General features: G+C 37.9%; 1 protein-coding gene across 1 annotated transcript; it reads left to right on the top strand.

Annotated features, from left to right (window-relative positions):
* The first annotated feature begins 825 nt into the window (after window positions 1-825).
* Window positions 826-13862, top strand: LOC123692713 (importin-13). Its single transcript, XM_045637486.1, has 17 exons — window positions 826-1160; window positions 1343-1510; window positions 1608-1724; window positions 2073-2185; window positions 2493-2669; window positions 3162-3348; window positions 3657-3899; window positions 4125-4301; window positions 4860-5094; window positions 6102-6310; window positions 9393-9536; window positions 9915-10064; window positions 11017-11154; window positions 11577-11808; window positions 12221-12358; window positions 12525-12705; window positions 13050-13862. Exons 1-17 carry the CDS (start codon window positions 1008-1010, stop codon window positions 13168-13170), a joined length of 2883 nt encoding a protein of 960 aa, XP_045493442.1. The 5' UTR covers window positions 826-1007; the 3' UTR covers window positions 13171-13862.
* Window positions 13863-19946: the final 6084 nt, after the last annotated feature.

Genomic DNA, 19946 nt, shown 5'->3' on the forward strand with positions numbered 1-19946 from the left:
CCCCTAAGTTGGGAACCGTGCAATCTCGGCTCAATCGCGCAGCCGCGTTAATCGCAAAATGGCGGTTTTGAGATAAACGCGGGAAAGACATTTTTACATATTTGAGGAAGATGTTTATATTTTATAGCCGTTTATACTTTATAGCCCTTGAAATCTATCAATAAAATTGGAAAAAATACAAGCTTTACAAAGATAATTATCTTATATTTCATAAATTGTATATCCATTAATAATGCGTATTATTGCGTTGAGGTTTAGCATCAGGCCAGGCATCAACGTGACGTGCACACGTTGTGGCAAGCAATCGCGGAATGAAATTGTGTCATCAGATTGAGGGTTGGATGAATCGTGAGTAGAGAACGCTCAATCGCGACTGCAACAAATTGTTTCAGCAGATTGTTGGTTGTGTTGAACCGTGAGTAGGGCCTTTTAAAGTAATATACATTTCAATATAAGCTGCCGGCTAGCGACTAGCGAGTTGCCAGTGCCCAGTTGTGACTTGTGAGTTGCCACTCCACTAACGATTAATTACTTCTCTTCTTCCCTTTCATTAATTAATATAATACGTCCGAACTATCAAATATCAGTCTACAAACCGGTATCTATTCAATTAATTTTGTTCACTTCTAATAAAAATCACCACAAGGATAATCTTATGCAATTATAGATCTCCATATTTGTACGTATAAAAGTAAAATATATATATTTTTAGTAACATATTTAGAAATTAACAGGGAAATTAAGTTTAATAATAAGGTAACACGACCACGCGTCATTGTCATATTTAATTTATCTGTCATTTTCATTTTTACATTGACAATTGACGTTAATCAGCGGGTAGTCAATAATATTGAGATTTCTTCAATTTTAAAATCATTTAGTAAATTATTTACCACCGTTCACCATATTATATTCATGATTATCCGAACAGCAAAAGCGCAGTGGTATTAATTGTGTTCTTGAATGCTATGTTCTTGTGTGGATAAATTTTACTCGTCGTTGTAGCCATGGAGTACACAATGCAGAATTTAGAATATGCGGTGTCCGTATTTTACAACGGCGAGCAAGCGGAACGAGCAAAAGCTCATACTTGGTTGACTGCTGCGCAAAGGGTTCCTGAAGCCTGGAATTTTGTATGGGACCTCCTACAACCTACCAAGGTAATTGACAATAATTAAAGTGAGATGTTTCCTTATTTATTTTATTATTCTACCTTTTCTACTTAATTATTTTGACTTCTACTTCTATTAAACACTAAGTTCAGGTTATGTCTGTTAAACTGTCTATTCCACTTCCACAGCTATATCCAGTATTCTAAAATGTCTCCATCTGCTTATTACAGGGAACAGAGATTCAGTTTTTTGCAGCTACCACATTGCATACAAAGATTCTACGTTGTTGGAATGAATTGCCATCTGAAAGCTATGAAGAATTGAAAAATAAATTACTTCAATCTGTTATTACTTATGCTAATGGGCCAAAAATTGTAACAAATCGCTTATGTATAAGTGTAAGTACCTATATGACATAATGTAGACTTTTTCATGCCTTTTATATATGTTATTTTTCCAATTTATTAATCTGTAATGTTACATTTTCCATTTTAGTTGGCAGCTTTCATTCTCCAGAGAGGTTCGGAGGATCTTCCTAGTACACTTGTTCCATTATCATCCACACAGAATTCCTCCTTGCTTCTAGAAGTTCTTACTGTAATACCAGAAGAAGTGAGTTGCAATAGTTTAAATATTTTATTTTGTAATAATGAATAAAAATTCTGCTTTTAGATTTATAATTTAATGAATATGTACATAATGTATGTATTTGATTCAGTCAAAGTATAAAAAAGAGTATGTCTGCCTAGCACTTGTGTCATAAGTGAAACTTCTTTGGCAATAATATGCTATAATACCAAAATTGTCGCCATACTCCATGACTTGACAGTATTGCCATGAAGCGACCTTGAAATTTTACTCTCAACGTGCGTAACAAAGTTTCACTTCAAAAATGCTTCATAAATGAATATTATGTATATAAAAGTATATAAACAATAAACATAATTTAAATGTTTTTAGTACAACAGTATGACAATGGGAACATCGCTAAGGAGCAAGAATCGTGCTGCTCTGCATCAAGCTTGTTCCATGGTGATGGATGACATGTTGAGGATACTGCAAACAGTGTTTAAGTTAGTATTCTGCTTATTTTGTTCATAAATAACATTAACAATATGTTCATAATCATTGAAAACAGAATATGTTTTATGTTTTATCATTTATATGTGATTTTTATTGAATTATGGTACATTTATCTATTTTAATTTTAATTGTGTGTCCAATTAATGATTTTTAGTTATTATTGTCCATCAATAACTATAATTGTTCGACTTGTTTTTAAATTCATGAAGATAACGATTTAATATTTGTATACATTTTGCCCGAAAATTGAAACAACCAAGCAAGTTAAGCTAATTTATTACATGTTCTCAATTACAGTGATTACAGTAACAGTCCACCAAGCGAAGAAACTATAAACTCGTGGACATTGGCAGCATCATGTGCAGCCAGCTGGCTCTCGCTAGGTAGCGATGAATCTACGGATTCACCAATCTCATTCACAGATAGAACTCCTATGTTAAGAGCTCTCCAAACAGCTGTTCATGTTTTGTATGTGTAAGTTCATTGTGAAGTGTGATGTCCGATTTTTTTCGGCATTCTGTAATGACTTTGGTTGTTTGGTTCATGTATGTCTGTCTTGTCACTATTTCAATTGAAATTCATGATGATTCAGTGTTATTGGCTTTCCTTATATTTTTCTATGTGTAAGTGTTTTCTATATGTTTTTTTTTTTGAATTTTGAATTATATAATATGCATTAGTTTATAAGTTATGTAACATTTCATAATGTATGTAAAGTCTTATTTTGATGATTTAATAAAAAATCTTAAGATTATTATTTATCAAGTATTCTAATGAAGGTTTTAAACTAGAATTCAAAAATTTACAAATCAAACTGTTACAACTTTACAAGTATATAAAAATTGTATTCATAGAATTTAGATTTAAAAAAGTTGCTCGCTTTACTTTACCAAACACTACCAAAACAAAACTCGATAGTTGTTTTTTTTTAAGTTTGTTTGTTACAGCTTTATTTTATACCAACAGGAGCAACGGCGTAGTCAGCGGGTCGGCTCTAGAAGCGTGCGAAGCGTGCCTCTCAGCGGTACGAGTAGCAGGCACGCACGGAGACGCGCACCGCCACCAGCGGGCTGCGCGCGCATTGCTATCTGATCTAGCGAGTCTCGTAGCGCCTGTTATGGCGGAGTACAACGTGCCCGACTCGATTAATGAGGTACGTGTGCGTTCTAGAAGGTCCTATGAGTGGAGGGTGTGGAATGTTCTAGAAGGTTCAGTGACGCGTACCGCCACCAGCAGACCGCGCTCGCGCTGCTCTTATTTAGTAGATTTATATTTGTTTAGAATTTGAATTTGCATACTGATTGATAATAATAATTAAATATGAGTTTATGATAGAATAGCCGCTCTGGTGTGATTGAATATAAAATAAGTAACTTGATCTAAATAATTTTAGTAATTTTAACAGCATTAAAAATTTGCAATAATTTTTTCGTCTCTTTTATTGCATATATTTTTTTATAGGAATTGCTGTGCGCCTTGATCACATGTTGCGTCGCCGTAGCTGAATGTCACTCGGGGACGTTAGTGCAAATGGTGCAAGAGGGCACCGAGGGCGGGGGCGAAGGCACTAGCGCGGGGGCGGAGGCCGGAGCAGGGGGAAAACTCCTACTGCAACTGCTGCTCGCTGCGCAAGCGTCGCCGGGCTACTACCCACTGCACGAGACGAGATCGAACCTGCTGTTTGGCTTCTGGTACACTTTGCAGGTTCAATATTGCACTTATTAATGTTGATGTGCCACTATGATTTTTTTGATGATCGATTTTTTTTGTTGAAACCTTTTTATATTCCGTTTTAGAAATTAATTGATGAAAAATAATATTGTTTCTTATAAATTCAACATTATACCACGTTAATGCAATGGATTTATGATAAAATGATCTATTTATTTAAAATATATTTTGGTAACACAAATGTATGTCTTTTTACAGGATGAAATATTGAATGTGACAGATGGCACAGAGAAAATGCAACCGATATGGCGGGATGTTTTTTCGCAGCTACTTGTGACTTTAATAACAAAGTCCGAAATGCCACCAGACTCAGACCTATCGCAGGATGATCTAGAACTCATGAGGTGCTATCGACAGGATGTAGGAGACGCAATTGTAAGTATGATATTCTTTTAATTTATACTTTTTCAATCTTAATTCTCACCCGCACACTTATAAATTAGCACTATCTAACTCATGCAATTTATTCTGCTCTCAATAGTTTAAAAAGAAAAATTGTCATGGCTTTTCTACTCTTATCAGTTGTATGCTGTTGTTTAGCTCTCCTTCATAAACGGACTAGCCAGCACAAAAATAATACATATTTCAATTCAAACAACCATTTCCTGTCATTAGCGTTTTCAACCAATCAAACACTTTACATCTTTTTTATAAAAATATGGAAACGCTTTACCTCGATCTCGCTTGCTTATAAGCGAATATAAAATATATAAAATGAAATTTGTTATAATACTAGGCTTACCGCCCGCGGCTTCGCCCGCATTCTCTGAAACGATTTGAGATTTAAACTATCCTATCTCTCAAGTTGGATCGAATTGCACATGGTGTGCGAATTTTATTATAATCGGTTAAGTGGTTTAGGAGTCCATTGAGGACAAACATTGTGACACGAGATTTATATATATTAAGATTATGTATGAATCTCGTCACTAGATGTACTGCTACGCGGTGCTCGGCGAGTGGTGCTGGGAGGTGGTGGAGCGCGCGTTCACGGGCGCGCACTCGGAGGGGCGGCGCGAGGCCGTGCTGCACGCCTTCGCGGCGCTCGCCGACGTGGCCCGCCATGGCGACGCACCCGCCTCGCTGCCGGCCATGTTGAGACATGCGGTGCATCTGGTGGGAGACACGACGGACCAACGCACGCTGGATACGGCACTCGATTGTATTGGTACGTATTAGTGTAGTTACTGACGTGGCCCGCCATGGCGACGCACCCGCCTCGCTGCCGGCCATGTTGAGACATGCGGTGCATCTGGTGGGAGACACGACGGACCAACGCACGCTGGATACGGCACTCGATTGTATTGGTACGTATTAGTGTAGTTACTGACGTGGCCCGCCATGGCGACGCACCCGCCTCGCTGCCGGCCATGTTGAGACATGCGGTGCATCTGGTGGGAGACACGACGGACCAACGCACGCTGGATACGGCACTCGATTGTATTGGTACGTATTAGTGTAGTTACTGACGTGGCCCGCCATGGCGACGCACCCGCCTCGCTGCCGGCCATGTTGAGACATGCGGTGCATCTGGTGGGAGACACGACGGACCAACGCACGCTGGATACGGCACTCGATTGTATTGGTACGTATTAGTGTAGTTACTGACGTGGCCCGCCATGCCAACGCACATGCTGCGGCATGCCGTGCACTTGGTGGGCGACACGACGGACCAACGCACGCTCGATACTGCGTTAGATTGTATTGGTATGTAAGGAATCGATGATACAGTACGATTCAAACTTAATGGCGGCTTGGAACATCGTACGATCTGATGCGCAGAAAACAATTTTAGGTATTAGCGAGACGTCAAAGGATCTGTGCGCACCTGCACTCATATCTGTACCTAACTTCCGGATTGCCATTAAGTTTTAATCTAACTATACTGTTCATTAACCGATCGGAATTTATTACATGTCAAATGATTTTTATAAATTACAATAAATTGTTTTTAGATTACCAATTACAAACTCTCTCTACTATATTAATTCTATTTTATGTTAATTTCTGTGTGTGCAATAAAGTATCTATCTACAATTTTATTACACTGTTCCATTTTCTTCCACATGTTGATAGTAGCTTATTTCATATCTTTATATGTAATACAATTTAACGCGCCATTACGTCTCTTTATGGATTATATATTATATTATTATATACCATATCCATTTACAGGCACGTACGCATCGTGGATATGTTGGCTGGAAACAGAAGCGGCAGGTCGTGCGGCAGGCGCGGAGCCGCTCGGCATGCAGTGCGTGCGCGCGGCGGGCGGTGCGCTGGCCCGCAGCCCGGTGGCCGCCGCGCTGGCGCTGCGCCGCCTCGCGTGCGACTGCGCCGCGCCCGCGGCCGCGCTCGTGCACGATATCGTGCAGGCTGCGCTGGTACGGACACGACCCTTCCTATATGTTTAAGAACTAGCTTCCGCCCGCGACTCCGTCTGCGCGGATGTCCGTCTTCGCGTGGATGGTTTATTTCTCCATTTTGAGTAACTCTGACAATGACATCTTACAAAAAAAAAAAGAATCCAATGTGGGTAACGCAACGTGTGTTCGCGGTTCTATAGAACAACGTCTATGGATAAAACTGAAAAATGAAGATATTTTTTTTTCTACGTATTTTTCCAGGATAAAAAGTATCCTATTTTACGCCCAGGATAATAAGGTATAATTATACCAAGTTTCATCGAAATCGAACCGTTAGTTTTTACGTGATGTCTTCACATACAACCAGACAGACAGACAGACAAAAATTTTTTAATCACATATTTGGGTTTGGTATCGATCCAGTAACACCCCCTGCTATTTATTTTTTCAATATTTTCAATGTAAAGAATTTGACCCTTCTACAGATTTATTATATGTATAGATATTGACTGTCCCGTAAGCACATTGCACATTACTCTGTGATTGCGCGGCGCCCGCGGCCGCGCTCGTGCACGATATCGTGCAGGCTGCGCTGGTATGTGCCACTGTAATGTCTATATTTATGTTATACTAGCTATTCCCCGCGGTTTCACCTGCGTGGTTCAGCTCCTGTTGGTCTTAGCGTGATGATACAGTGGTGGTCATATAATTAAGAACGCTGATACAAAGGGAAGATTTTTTCAGACTAAGATGCATAACTAATTTCATGTAATTATTTTTATTTTGCTCGATATAGAAATACTTTTCCAATTAATCACTGTATTCATTAATACACGTGATTAGCCTGAAAATTAATACACAAACTTTTTACACTACTTCTAAACATAGTATTCCTATTTACTGGCTGGTCACGTAATTAAGAACGCTAAATAGTTTATACTTTTATTCAAATTTAAATAGTGAACACTCGACTCGATTTGTGGTTGTAGGTTACTGTTTGTATAATTCTGGCGCCATTAAGTGATGCAAAAGATTAAAAGTGATTACTTCTTATTAAAAAAATAAAAGTTGTGATAAATCTACTAGGGAAGTTATAATAATTCTTCGCAGGAAGAATTAGTCTTATAAAAATATAACTGATCATCTGCAATGTTCAAAAACTATGGTTTTCCACGCCATAAGACATTTTGATACGTATTAAACAACTTCGGATGTCCCACGTATGCCAAGACAGAGAAAAACAACTCCTCGAGATGACCTAAACATCGTCCGTATGGCGAAACAAAATCCTGTTAAGGGGTCCAATGAGCTGAGAAAAGAATATTGCGGGGAAAATAACCCTTCAGCAATCTCAGCACGCACTATTCGAAGACGTTTGGTAGAAGAAAAATTGCATGGTCGGATAGCAAGAAAAGTACCCATGTTGAAACTTTGTCACAGGCAAGCCCGGCTTAGATTTGCAAGAAAATATGAACACTGGACTGTGCGAAATTGGAAAAATGTACTTTTGTCTGACGAAACGAAAATAAACAAAGTATGTTCCGATGGAAAACGTTATCTTCGACGTCCTCCGAATACAGAATTCGACCCTAAGTACACGAAAGTTACATTAAAGCAAGGTGGTGGAAATGTGAAAATTTGGGGGTGCTTTTCTGGACATGGTGTTGGACCTGTAAAGTTGATAGAAGGTAACATGGATCAATTCCAATATAAAAATATACTGGAAGAAACAATGCTACCTTATGCTGAAGAAGTTCTACCGGTTATTTGGACATTCCAGCATGACAATGACCCAGCACACTGCACACACTGTAATTTCTAACAGCGCCGTCAGTTTCTGTTTTGGCCTGGCCAGCTAACAGCTCTGACCTAAACCCAATAGAGAATCTGTGGTTCGAAGTAAAGAAAAAGGTTTCAAATACACAGTGTCGAACTTTAATGGAGCTGTACGACGTTTTTTTAGAAGAATGGAACTCTATTTCTGTAGCAAAATGTCAAAAATAAATAGAGTCAATGCCTCGCCGGTGTAAAGCAGTAATAAAAAGCCGTGGACATGCTATTAAATATTATTTTTAGTTAAAAATGTATTAACTTGCTTTATAAATTTTTCGCGCAACATATTATTGTAAATTTTTAAATGAAAGTGTCATACAAAACAATTCCCGAGCAGATAAATTAATCGTTCTTAATTATTTGTCCAGCTTCACTCTTATTTGAATGTGTTGCTTTGGTAAAATAAATTATTTTTGAAAAAAAATTGTTGGCGATTTTATTATTTATTCTTAAACTTAGTTGCTCTATTGATGTGGCTATTTTATGACATAACTAGTTGCTTCTCAGAAGGTGCACATCTCAACTTCTTAATCTTCTACTTCAAATCGTTCTTAATTATATGACCACAACTATATATAGCCTATAGCTTTCATCGATAAATTAACTTTCTAACACCGAAAGAATTTTTCAAATCGGACCAGTATTTCCCGATATTAGCGAGTTCAAACAAACAAACGCTTCAGCTTTATAATATTAGTATAGATTGACTGTACATGACGATAGTAATCAGATTCTCTAATAAATATTAATGCAGTTAAAAAAAATAAAACACTGAATACACTAAATCTTAAGAAATTATTATATTGATAAAAACAAAGTTTGAAATAAAACTGTCCGTTTAAAATATAGGTGAAAATCGTAAAATAAAACATGTCGGTTACATATAAATTTAGAAATATACAAGTGAAGCTTATAAAAACTTGTTGAAAAGCGTTGACATTTTATTTTATACAATAAATACATAAAAATAATATGATAGTATTCATCTTTTTTAATTTTCTACATTAGAAAAAAATAATTATTTGATATATTTATATTTATTGCTGTGTCATACGTGCGATATTTCTATTGCAGTCATAATTACAAAATATTTTTAACAAGGCAAGAATACACAACAGTGCTCAGTGTGATCGTAACATATTCCCTTCATTAAATAACGTTATATAATAACGCTCAACTACGAGCAGAATGTCTAAGAACCTATAAATTTCGTACCTCAGCTATGTAACAACATTCAGCAAATAAAGACAATTTGAATTTGCATCAGAGCGCGGAGGGCACGTCGGACGCGTGGGTGCGGCGGCAGCTGACGAGCGCGGCCGGCGCGGCGCTGGCGGCCAGCGAGCCGCGCACCGCCCTGCCGCTGCTCGCCCGCCTCGCGCACCACCTCGCCGCGCAGATCGCCGTGCAGGTACACTATGCCATCCAACATGAGGGCAACGTTCAATTAACGCATTCTTTTCCACTTTAAATCGAGGTTAAACGGATAAATAAAAAGTTTTGACAGGTGTCAAGGGCCACCCGGATGGAACGAACGAACTAAAGCAAGTCAGCACATGCTTTCTATGAGAGAGAGAGACAGAAAAACACGTGCACTTCGCACGGCGTGCACGTGTTTTTCTGTCTCTGTCTGTCGCAAAAAGTGTCATTACAACTTTTCGTGAGAATTTTTTCCGCCTAGCCCCTTTTCACAACGCGCGATAAGGAACTTCGTTCCAAAAAATAATCTCAATCGTATTTTCGTATTTTCAATGATATTTATCGAAACTCAATCGTATTGTATTGGCAGTCCCAAGCGGAGAGCGGCGGCACGGTGGCGGCGGAGTGCGGCGCGGCGCTGATGGCGGGGCTGAGCTGCCAGCCGCCGCTCGCCGCCGAGCTGCTGCGCGCGCTGCTGCCCGCGCTCGCCGCCATGCCGCACGTGCCGCGCCTGGTGGAGGTGGCGCTACTTTTTCTACTTAATGGAGGGGCCTTTCGGTACCATACCACAGAATATACAAGGTGTCCCAAAAAGTAGCGCATATCACAGCGATGGATGAAAAATTGAAAAAAAAAAGTCATAACTCCGAAAATACGAAAAATCGCATAACATACATGGGGGTAATTCGGATAGCCCTCTTGGTCCTCTACCTCACAGCTTTCGTTCATCACTACTTTTTGGAACACCCTGTATAATAGTACTACGTACGGAAGGTTCACTCCCTAACAATAATCAACTTTAGGCATAAATAATAGCTAGCTGTGTAGCAAAATAGCTCAGGGTTGGTACTCGCCGCCGATTTATCATAGGTACGCGAACACACGTCACGCGACCTATGCAGTGAGCGCGCGGGCGGCGAGTGGAACATACCTAAACTTCTGGGTGAAACCCCCCTGACCATACACTCAACGCGCTTTAAAATTCTACACAAATAATTGTCCAATTTCCTGCTTTATTATAACACAACATTTGTGTACACAGACATGTGCGCAACTGTGTGATTCGAACATAAAATAACATCCAGTGCGCTGTCATCTTCTGATTTTGCACGTGTTATTGCGTGCGCGAAGAGGTCTCTAGAACGTGCGCAATAGATAGCAAGTTTTAAGAACACGCAATGATTGCCAAAATTTATTCAACAATGCGACGCCCGCCCAACTACCACCCTCACGTGAGCTTTCTTTAAAGATTATTTTTTCATAGACAAAATGCTCACATTAGCGAAGCGGTATATGCCGGCTGCGCGAAGTTAGAAGAGAAACCATGGATTTTAAGGAAAAAATTTTGACGTAATTTATTTGTTTAAGTATTTTTGACGTGATCAATTGCAAAACTACAAGTCCCTTCGCGCTTAGTATACCGATAGTGGGACACCCTGTATATGGAAATTAATTTGTTTTTATGTTTTCAGCCGATGTTTTTAGTACTGAAGCAAACAGTGTCCACAATGATGGGCGACTGTGTGCCCTTTATAGACCAGATCTCGCAGCTCACTATCACAGCCTTCAACACGAAGCCCTGTCCTATTGGCTTGGATGTTGTAAAACTTGTAAGTTTTCAATTTCAAAATTTCTTTATATGTAAATTATAACAATAAAAATTACATCCTTTAGCATACAAAACAAATAACAAGCCGTGGCAACTTGTAATAAAAACAACACTCGGCTATCTATTTGTATCTTTTATATATGTAATCATGTAATGGTGTCTGTTTTGTAAATTGTCCTTATAAAAAAATGTCTACAAAACACAATATGTATATTGCCAAAAAAAATATATCATAAACTAATTGTTACCATAGGAATGTATGAATTTCCTTTTAATCCCTTTAAATTCATTACTATCTCTAGATACAAAAGTTTTACCATTAATTCACATTGCGACGCGAAATAAAGACACTAAAACAACACTTTCGCATTAATAATATTACAAAAAAAACACACATACACAAAAAAAATATTTTATTTCCAGCTAGTCCTAATGGTGGGTGAGGAATGCGAGCAAGTGAAGGAAGTGTTATTATCCGCGGTTTGTGCGACCGCTCGCTTACTGGCACAGAGTCAATTGACGAACACAACACCGCCCAAGTTCCAGAAACCGGATTTAGTTGAAGCGTTATTTACAATGCTTCATATGATGACGAGGAAGAAACCGCATTTTATTGATGCGTTAGAGAGTGTGGTGCCGGATCTCGTTCAGCTTGGTGAGTTGGGCTTCGCCTCATCAATCTTTTTGTTGGTCGTTGAATGACTGAGAAGACGGATTGATTTACGACGTCTCTCATTTCGATATCTTTTCTATTTATATGGAGAATATCGTAGTAGGGTTTAGAGTATCGCCAGTAATTTTAATAGTGTCTATTTTATTGCGCATTAGACGCGAATTTACTGTGAGAGTACTTGTGGTTGTATTATCAGAAGACAAAATAAAACAACGATATCTCAAGTATTCATTTATTACAATAAAACTTGATTAAATACGATAAATATTGGGTTACACGTGGCACATTCTATCAATCATATAATTGGGAACACTCTTTGCATTACTTTTATAACACATTTAAATCTTCTACTCTGTATACACTATACTTTATTAAAAAATGTATGTGTCCGCAGCTTGCGGGTGCGTGCGAGTGTGGGAAGTACACGCAGCGCGCTCGTCGTGCCTGTTTCTCAGCGCGCTGGCTGCGCGAAATCCGCGTGCGTTACGAGACGCGGCTCCAGAGCTCACGTATGCTGCGCTGCGGTGTATCGGTATGTTACACCGCTTCAATAAACTTTGCCAGTTTAAATCACCACATCGCGTCTTATTGGGTTTTAGATTACTTTATTTATTAAAAAAAAACACACTATTACACTTTTTTTCTACTTTAATTCTTCAGAATTTTGTTTTCAAATAAACTAAATAATTGTTTCTCAGGCGGTGCGAGTCCCCGCAACCAGATGGAGCCCCTAGCGGAACTATTGCTGGCACTAAACCGCGCCGCGTGGGGCTCCGGCTCGCTGGGCACGTGGCTGCGCGCGGCGCTCACGGCGCCCGACTTCCCCACGCACCACGCCACGCCCGCGCACAAGCACCGCTTCATCGATGCCGTGCTCAGGTGGGGAATGTTCTAGTGTCGGTGCCGTGTGCTGCTGGCACTGACCCGCCGAGTCAGTTCAATTTAAAACATACTACTTCAACATGTTTTTTTTTTCAAACACTGTAATTTTTTACTTTACTTCTAAAAGTCTAATGAAACGACACTGTGCATAAATATTTATTTTATATTCTACATCCCTTAAGAAAATAAAGAGTTTTCAAATCGCGCTTTTTTATTTGGTGTAGTAGATTTGTTTTACACATGTAAAAATATTTAAGTAAATGCTTCATTGCCATAACGCAATAGCATTGTTAATACTATCATTTTTGCTTATTCCTTATTTTTATATTCTCTAATTGCAGGGAAAAGACTAGCAAGCGTAAATTACTGGAGTCGGTGCACGAATTCTCGCTCGTGTGTCGCGGGCTCGTTGACACGGAATACGCGAAACAGACCATCGCGTCCAAGCAATTAGTGACCTAAATACTTTATACTTAAGGATTAAAATTAATTGTAATCTACGCAGACATAATTTTAAATTCTAAACGTTCTCACACTGTTAATTTAAAGTTATACGTTATGTTTCATGCACACACCGTTGACATCGTACGCACAATGTTTTTCCTTGTTCTATGTTAATACTTCAGCTATCTTTTTTTTTTCATTTGTGGAAATAATAAAAAAACATTTGATCGTTTTTCTGTGTGACATTTTTCTTTTTATATTTTGTATCGTTTGTAAATAGTATATTTTCTGTATTGCCTATAAATTGTATGGAGGCATGAAGCGGCCTGCTCCGTCCGGGTAAGAGGACTAATTTTCCTTGAAAATTAATTGCTTATATTCTTTTGATGTTTGTAATAACGAAATGAAATTTGTGTCAACGTTACCAAGTTGTAAATTGATATGACACATGATTAGGCCGAATTTACACCTGTACGGTAAATATTCAAATAAGCTTATTTCTTTAATAGTGTAACAAATGGCTACCTACTTGCGACACCATATACACAAAAACAGGATACTAATATGTATCTACGTTACATATGTATTGTAATTTATTTAAAAATAATACCATGTAGTTGTAATAATTTTCTCATTTGTAAATAATCATGTTCTCCTATAGACTAGATTGTAAATATAAGTTTTCTATTAAAATAAAAAGATGCAATATATTTAAGGAGTTTTATTTTCACATTCATGTAGTTTACCTGTAATTAAAATTGTACTTTCGCCACTATTTATCGTCTTCAATGTAGTTGAGAGAATTGAAATGATTTTGAAATGGCGAACAAATTCCTAAGAAAAAAATGAAGAAATATATTTATGTGCACATGTAAATTTTCATTAAAAATAAGTTGTGACGGTATAGAAAGGGTGCTTATCCACCAATAATGTGCGTGAATAATGGATATGTAGTGAGGAATGTGTTAGTAAATAACCAATCATATCGACTTGTTTACCTCGCCTCGCTCAGCCTGGCTTTAGTGGAAATGGCTCCTCGGTGTTAGGTTTTTTCGTATATATAACAAGCGCGTGATGAGTGCGAGGTTTGTTTATTAGTTCTATAATTTTGAGTAATGGCGACATTTCAACGCATTCTTGCACCGCACATTTTCCTCGAACGCCCACATTTTTCATGGTACAGGTAGACATTTTCGCACGACACATTTCCCTTGCACATTATTGATGGAAAAGTTCGCGGACAGAATTCATTCAGTGAATCCCTCATTCGTCATGTCTAAAATCTTTTTGCCGTACAATCCAACCAATTTTTCTTCCACTCTTAGGTAGCGGATTTATATCCCTACATTAGAAATATCCGGAAAATATATGTGATTAAAATTTAGGGTGCCCTTATAGACAGAGATGGAGCTATACTTAATTATGTTATTTATTATAAAATATTACTTTTAAAATGGGGTTAAAAAATAAAACGTCGATACATACATATATACTTTTAATATTTATTTCTAAATCACGCAAATTATTTTATACAGGTTTCAATGCAATATCGTCTTTATTTATTATACTTACTGACAAACATAACATAAGAATTATAAAATTAATATTAATAAGTACTTCCACGAACCGATGTTTAACATCATATGTGACACTAGGTACCAGCTAAAGAATCACGGTCAATACATCGCATGGTACTTGTATGGCGCGGGTCATAAGCCACGCTCACAATTTGACCGTGACTGGGGATTCTCGATTGACTGTCTTAAAAAATTGTTTCTCCCCTAAGTCCATTTCGCTTTAATCATTTAACGTCGCACCAAACGGATTGACCGTGAATGCCACCTGTATTGCAGTCATTGAACTGTAAAGATTACAAGAATTTAGAAGTGTACAAATAAGTTATATTTTTAAGGACGCGTTTACGAATCTGACAAAAATAAGCAGTTTTTAGATGCATTTTGCGGCAAAATAATACAATACCAAATTTGACTAATAATTACCATAGATAGATTACTCCTTAATCTTTAAGGACGCGTTTACGAATCTGACAAAAATAAGCAGTTTTTCGATGCATTTTGCGGCATAATAATACAATACCAAATTTGACTAATAATTACCATAGATAGATTACTCCTTAATCTTTAAATGGTAGGAATTATTTAATCGAAAATTTTGGTTGATAATATTGTAAAAAATAATTTCCGTTGCCTCTTCACACAAAATATTGACAATATCGTGCTGAATATAGAAGCATTTTTCTATTATTTAATAAAATAAATTTACTTATTTAAAAATATTTTAAGTAAGCAGACATGTCCAACTCAAAAAGGTAGGAACTAAAACTATCAAAATGTTACAAATAAGCTGAGAAAAAAATTAAAATCAAATCTTATTTTTTCACATATTTAACTGTAACGCGTGATACTTATTGCATGGAAATAAGGGTTATTTTATTTGTCACTATCTTGATTTATTGTACAAAAATTTGTAATGAAATATTTTTAATTTTAGTAATTTAGTCGGCGCTCGGACGCCTTTGTGAGTAGACGCTGTGACGCTTGTAGGCAGGTCCTCGTTTACGAAAAGATCGCTGTACGTATACAAAATATTTGACCTAATAAACTTGATCATTGACGCATTCTGCACCGACAACCAAGGCACACCAAGGAAAGATTTTATTTATAGTTTTTCATACTTAGGGGATTATAAATTTCATATATTTTAGTTTCTAACTTGATGGAGTGACCTGACGTGTACTTCGAAGACTGCTACTGGAACTCATAGACGAGTAGAGCTAGATGTACCGAGTTTGGGCTCGTTTTGTTAGTTATGTTGAGACCTTACCTCCGGCCTTGATGGAGTGGCCTGCAGGTGTACTTCGAAGACTGCTACTGGAACTAATAGACGAGTGGAGCTTGGTGTGCCGACTGCCGAGTTTGGGCTCGTTTTGAGTGAAACTTTTATTACATCGTCTCAAACTTTTTGGTCTGTGTAGCGCATGTCGCGTGTATCGCGGCTGCCGAGTAGGTATACCTACTCGGCACGCGACATGCGCTACACAAAGCAGTGTTCGGAACCGTTCGAACAGTTTCACTTTTACCGTGGTTTCATAAAACCACATCCTTGGATATGTCGCCATGACCTCACCTTCACCGAGTAGGCCAAGTAGGTAGACCACACCAATTTCCGAGTAGACTACATCAATTTCCGAGTAGACCAAGTAGACCGCACATTCGAGTAGACCAAATCTATTACCGAGTAGACCAATTAGACCGCTCCTTCGAGTAGACCATACCTATTACCGAGTAGACCAAGTAGACCGCACATTCGAGTAGACCAAACCTATTACTGAGTAGACCAATAAGACCGCTCCTTCGAGTAGACCAAACCTATTACTGAGTAGACCAATAAGACCGCTCCTTCGAGTAGACCATACCTATTACCGATTTACCGAGTAGACCAAGTAGACCGCACATTCGAGTAGACCAAACCTATTACTGAGTAGACCAATAAGACCGCTCCTTCGAGTAGACCATACCTATTACCGAGTAGACCAAGTAGACCGCACATTCGAGTAGACCAAACCTATTACTGAGTAGACCAATAAGACCGCTCCTTCGAGTAGACCATACCTATTACCGAGTAGACCAAGTAGACCGCACATTCGAGTAGACCAAACCTATTACTGAGTAGACCAATAAGACCACTCCTTCGAGTAGACCATACCTATTACCGAGTAGACCAAGTAGACCGCGCCTTCGAGTAGACCATACCTATTACCGAGTAGACCAAGTAGACCGCACCTTCGAGTAGACCAAACCTATTACCGAGTAGACCAAGTAGACTGCACCTTCGAGTAGACCAAACCTATTACCGAGTAGACGAAGTAGACCGCTCCTTCGAGTAGACCAAACCTATTACCGAGTAGACCAATTAGACCGCACCTTCGAGTAGACCATACCTATTACCGTGTAGACCAAGTAGACCGCACCTTCACCGATTAGTCCAAGTAGACCATACCTATTACCGAGTCGACCAAGTAGACCACACCTTCGAGTAGACTAATCCTATTACCGAGTAGACCAAGTAGACCAATCCTATTATCGAATAGACCAAGTAGACCACATCAATTTCCGAGTAGACCAAGTAGACCGCACCTTCACCGAGTAGACCAAGTATACCACACCAAATTCCGAGTAGAACAAGTAGACCGCACCTTCACAGAGAAGACCAAGTAGACCGCACCTTCACCGAGTAGACCAAGTAGACCGTACCTTCACCGAGTATACCAAGTAGACCACACCAATTTCCGAGTAGACTACATCAATTTCCGAGTAGACCAAGTAGACCGCACATTCGAGTAGACCAAACCTATTACCGAGTAGACCAAGTAGACCGTACCTACATTCGAGGAGACCAAACCTATTACCAAGTAGACCAATTAGACCGCTCCTTCGAGTATACCATACCTATTACCGAGTAGACCATGTAGACCACACCTTCGAGTAGACCAAACCTATTACCGAGTAGACCAAGTAGACCGCACATTCGAGTAGACTAAACCTATTACCGAGTAGACCAATTAGACCAATTCCAGTAGCAGTCTTCTAAGTACACCTGCAGGTCACTCCATCAAGTCCTGAGGTAAGGTCTCAACATTACTAACAAAACGAGCCCAAACTCGGCACACCTAGCTCCACTCGTCTATGAGTTCCAGTACCAGTCTTCGAAGTACACTTTGGCAAGTACTTGTTTACCAAACAATCACTGTCCAATGAAATTAGATAAATGGTATCTACTTTTGTGACCATTCAACGTTACAAACTTTACAAATCAAAGTAAAGTTAAAAAAACATAGCAATAAAAATAAGCTCAATTATCAAGTCGTGTCAGTTTACTCATAATTTCGCCGTTTCGCTCATTTCGATGTGTGTGTGAGCCGTGCACGTGTAGCAGTAAGACTCAATACCTAAAATTGATGCGCGTCAATTTGGAAATACGTCCTTAACCGACTTCAAAAAAAAGGAGGAGGTTATCAATTCGGCCGGTATGTTTTTTTTTATGTATGTACACCGATTACTCCGAGGTTTCTGAACCGATTTACGTGATTCTTGTTTTGTTCGATGCGGGATGGTGTCGAATTGGTCCCATAAAAATTTTATTCGGATTGGCCCAGTAGTTTTTATTTTATGAGCATTTTTGTCTGTAGGTATTTGTAAATTTTGCAAGTGCAAGTTTGAAGTCGGTTGTTTTTAACGCAGTTATCACTTGTTATTTTTGTACTTTCTTACAACCTAGTGACTGTGAGCAAAACTGTTCTTTGTCTTTACATTGACTTGCGGAAATACTAAGTAATATTTATTGAAAGGTGGATATTATGAAATGATATTATAGTACGTAATAGAATTTAATTTAAAACAAGAACCTCCACTGCAACAATTTTCAACAATTGTGTAATCAACATAGGTTCTTGTTGAAATATTATATTTACAAAGTGGTTATCAATACAAAATACTTAGTAGGTTTAGAGAATATAACAAATACAAGAATACATTATGTTGTATATCTTAGTCGAAATTACAACTTCAAAGCTATCTTAGTACAGTTCGATTCAAACTTAATGGCGGTTCGGAAGTTAGCTGCGAATGCATGTGCGCGCACATCCGTCCCTTAACGTCCGTCCCGCTGATATCTAAAACTGTTTTCTGCGCATCAGATTGTTCGAAGTTCCAAGCCGCCATTAAGATTGAATCGTACTGTAATGTATAAATGAAATAAATATTGCACACAGTAGCACAGTAGTGACTGTAATAACACATTATCTTAATCTTATTAGTATACAATACTATAGGCGGTATTCAGAACAATTTCAAGATTGTAATAAAATGACAAATGGTGAGTGACGAAAAGATATCTTTCTTCTTCTTAATATATATAAATCTCGTGTCACAATGTTTGTCCTCAATGGACTCCTAAACCACTTAACCGATTATAATAAAATTCGCACACCATGTGCAGTTCGATCCAACTTGAGAGATAGGATAGTTTTTATGAAAAAAAACGTAAACATGTAGGTACCACGGGCGAAGCCGGGGCGAAAAGCTAGTAATTTAATATAATAGTAGTAAGAATAACAAATGACTGAAGAATAAACCTAACACATACAGTTAAAATAACAATACCTTTGAGGATTCCGTATGAGTAACCTTTTTATCAAACATTTAATAATTCAATAATTACAAAATGTACATTGTTTAATTTTTCTCGTTGCATCTTTCAAGTGCTGAACTGTTTAAGAACGGAACCCAAAGTTATATTAAACAATAAAATACATATAAAGAAGATACAATATTAAACATATTAAGTTTGAAGACATTAAAAATATAATAATGAAAGTGAAGCGATTTAGGATTATATATTATATGTACACAAACACTACTAACATACAAGAAATTTAACAACATTAATACATAATAACTAAAATACTTTCTTTTAAGTGACATTATATTAAAATTCCTTTAATGGCAACTCATATAAATCACATCATAATTAAAGTGTGAAAATAAATAAACATAGTGTCAAATATTTGTATATATAATATGTTAAGTAGAGCGGAGTTTGTGCAATTTTTCATGTAATTCCAATGTGCAGACTTATTAAAAATAGTGTTTTATTTTTTTTATATATTAAGTACAAATAAAAATGTTGATTTTGGTATTGGGAAAAAAGCTGGTGTAACAAAATTATTTAGGAATGTATTAACCTTAAACAACAACAAAATCAACATAATGTTA

This window comes from Colias croceus, chromosome 6 (assembly GCF_905220415.1).
Source record: "Colias croceus chromosome 6, ilColCroc2.1".
NCBI classification, from domain to species: Eukaryota; Metazoa; Arthropoda; class Insecta; order Lepidoptera; family Pieridae; genus Colias; species Colias croceus.

Coding starts and splice junctions, on each gene's coding strand:
- LOC123692713 (XM_045637486.1), top strand. CDS start 1,008: ATGGAGTACACAATGCAGAATTTAGAATATGCGGTGTCCGTATTTTAC. Junction 1,511..1,607: donor CAAATCGCTTATGTATAAGT/GTAAGTACCTAT, acceptor TTTCCATTTTAG/TTGGCAGCTTTCATTCTCCA. Junction 12,706..13,049: donor TTCATCGATGCCGTGCTCAG/GTGGGGAATGTT, acceptor CTCTAATTGCAG/GGAAAAGACTAGCAAGCGTA.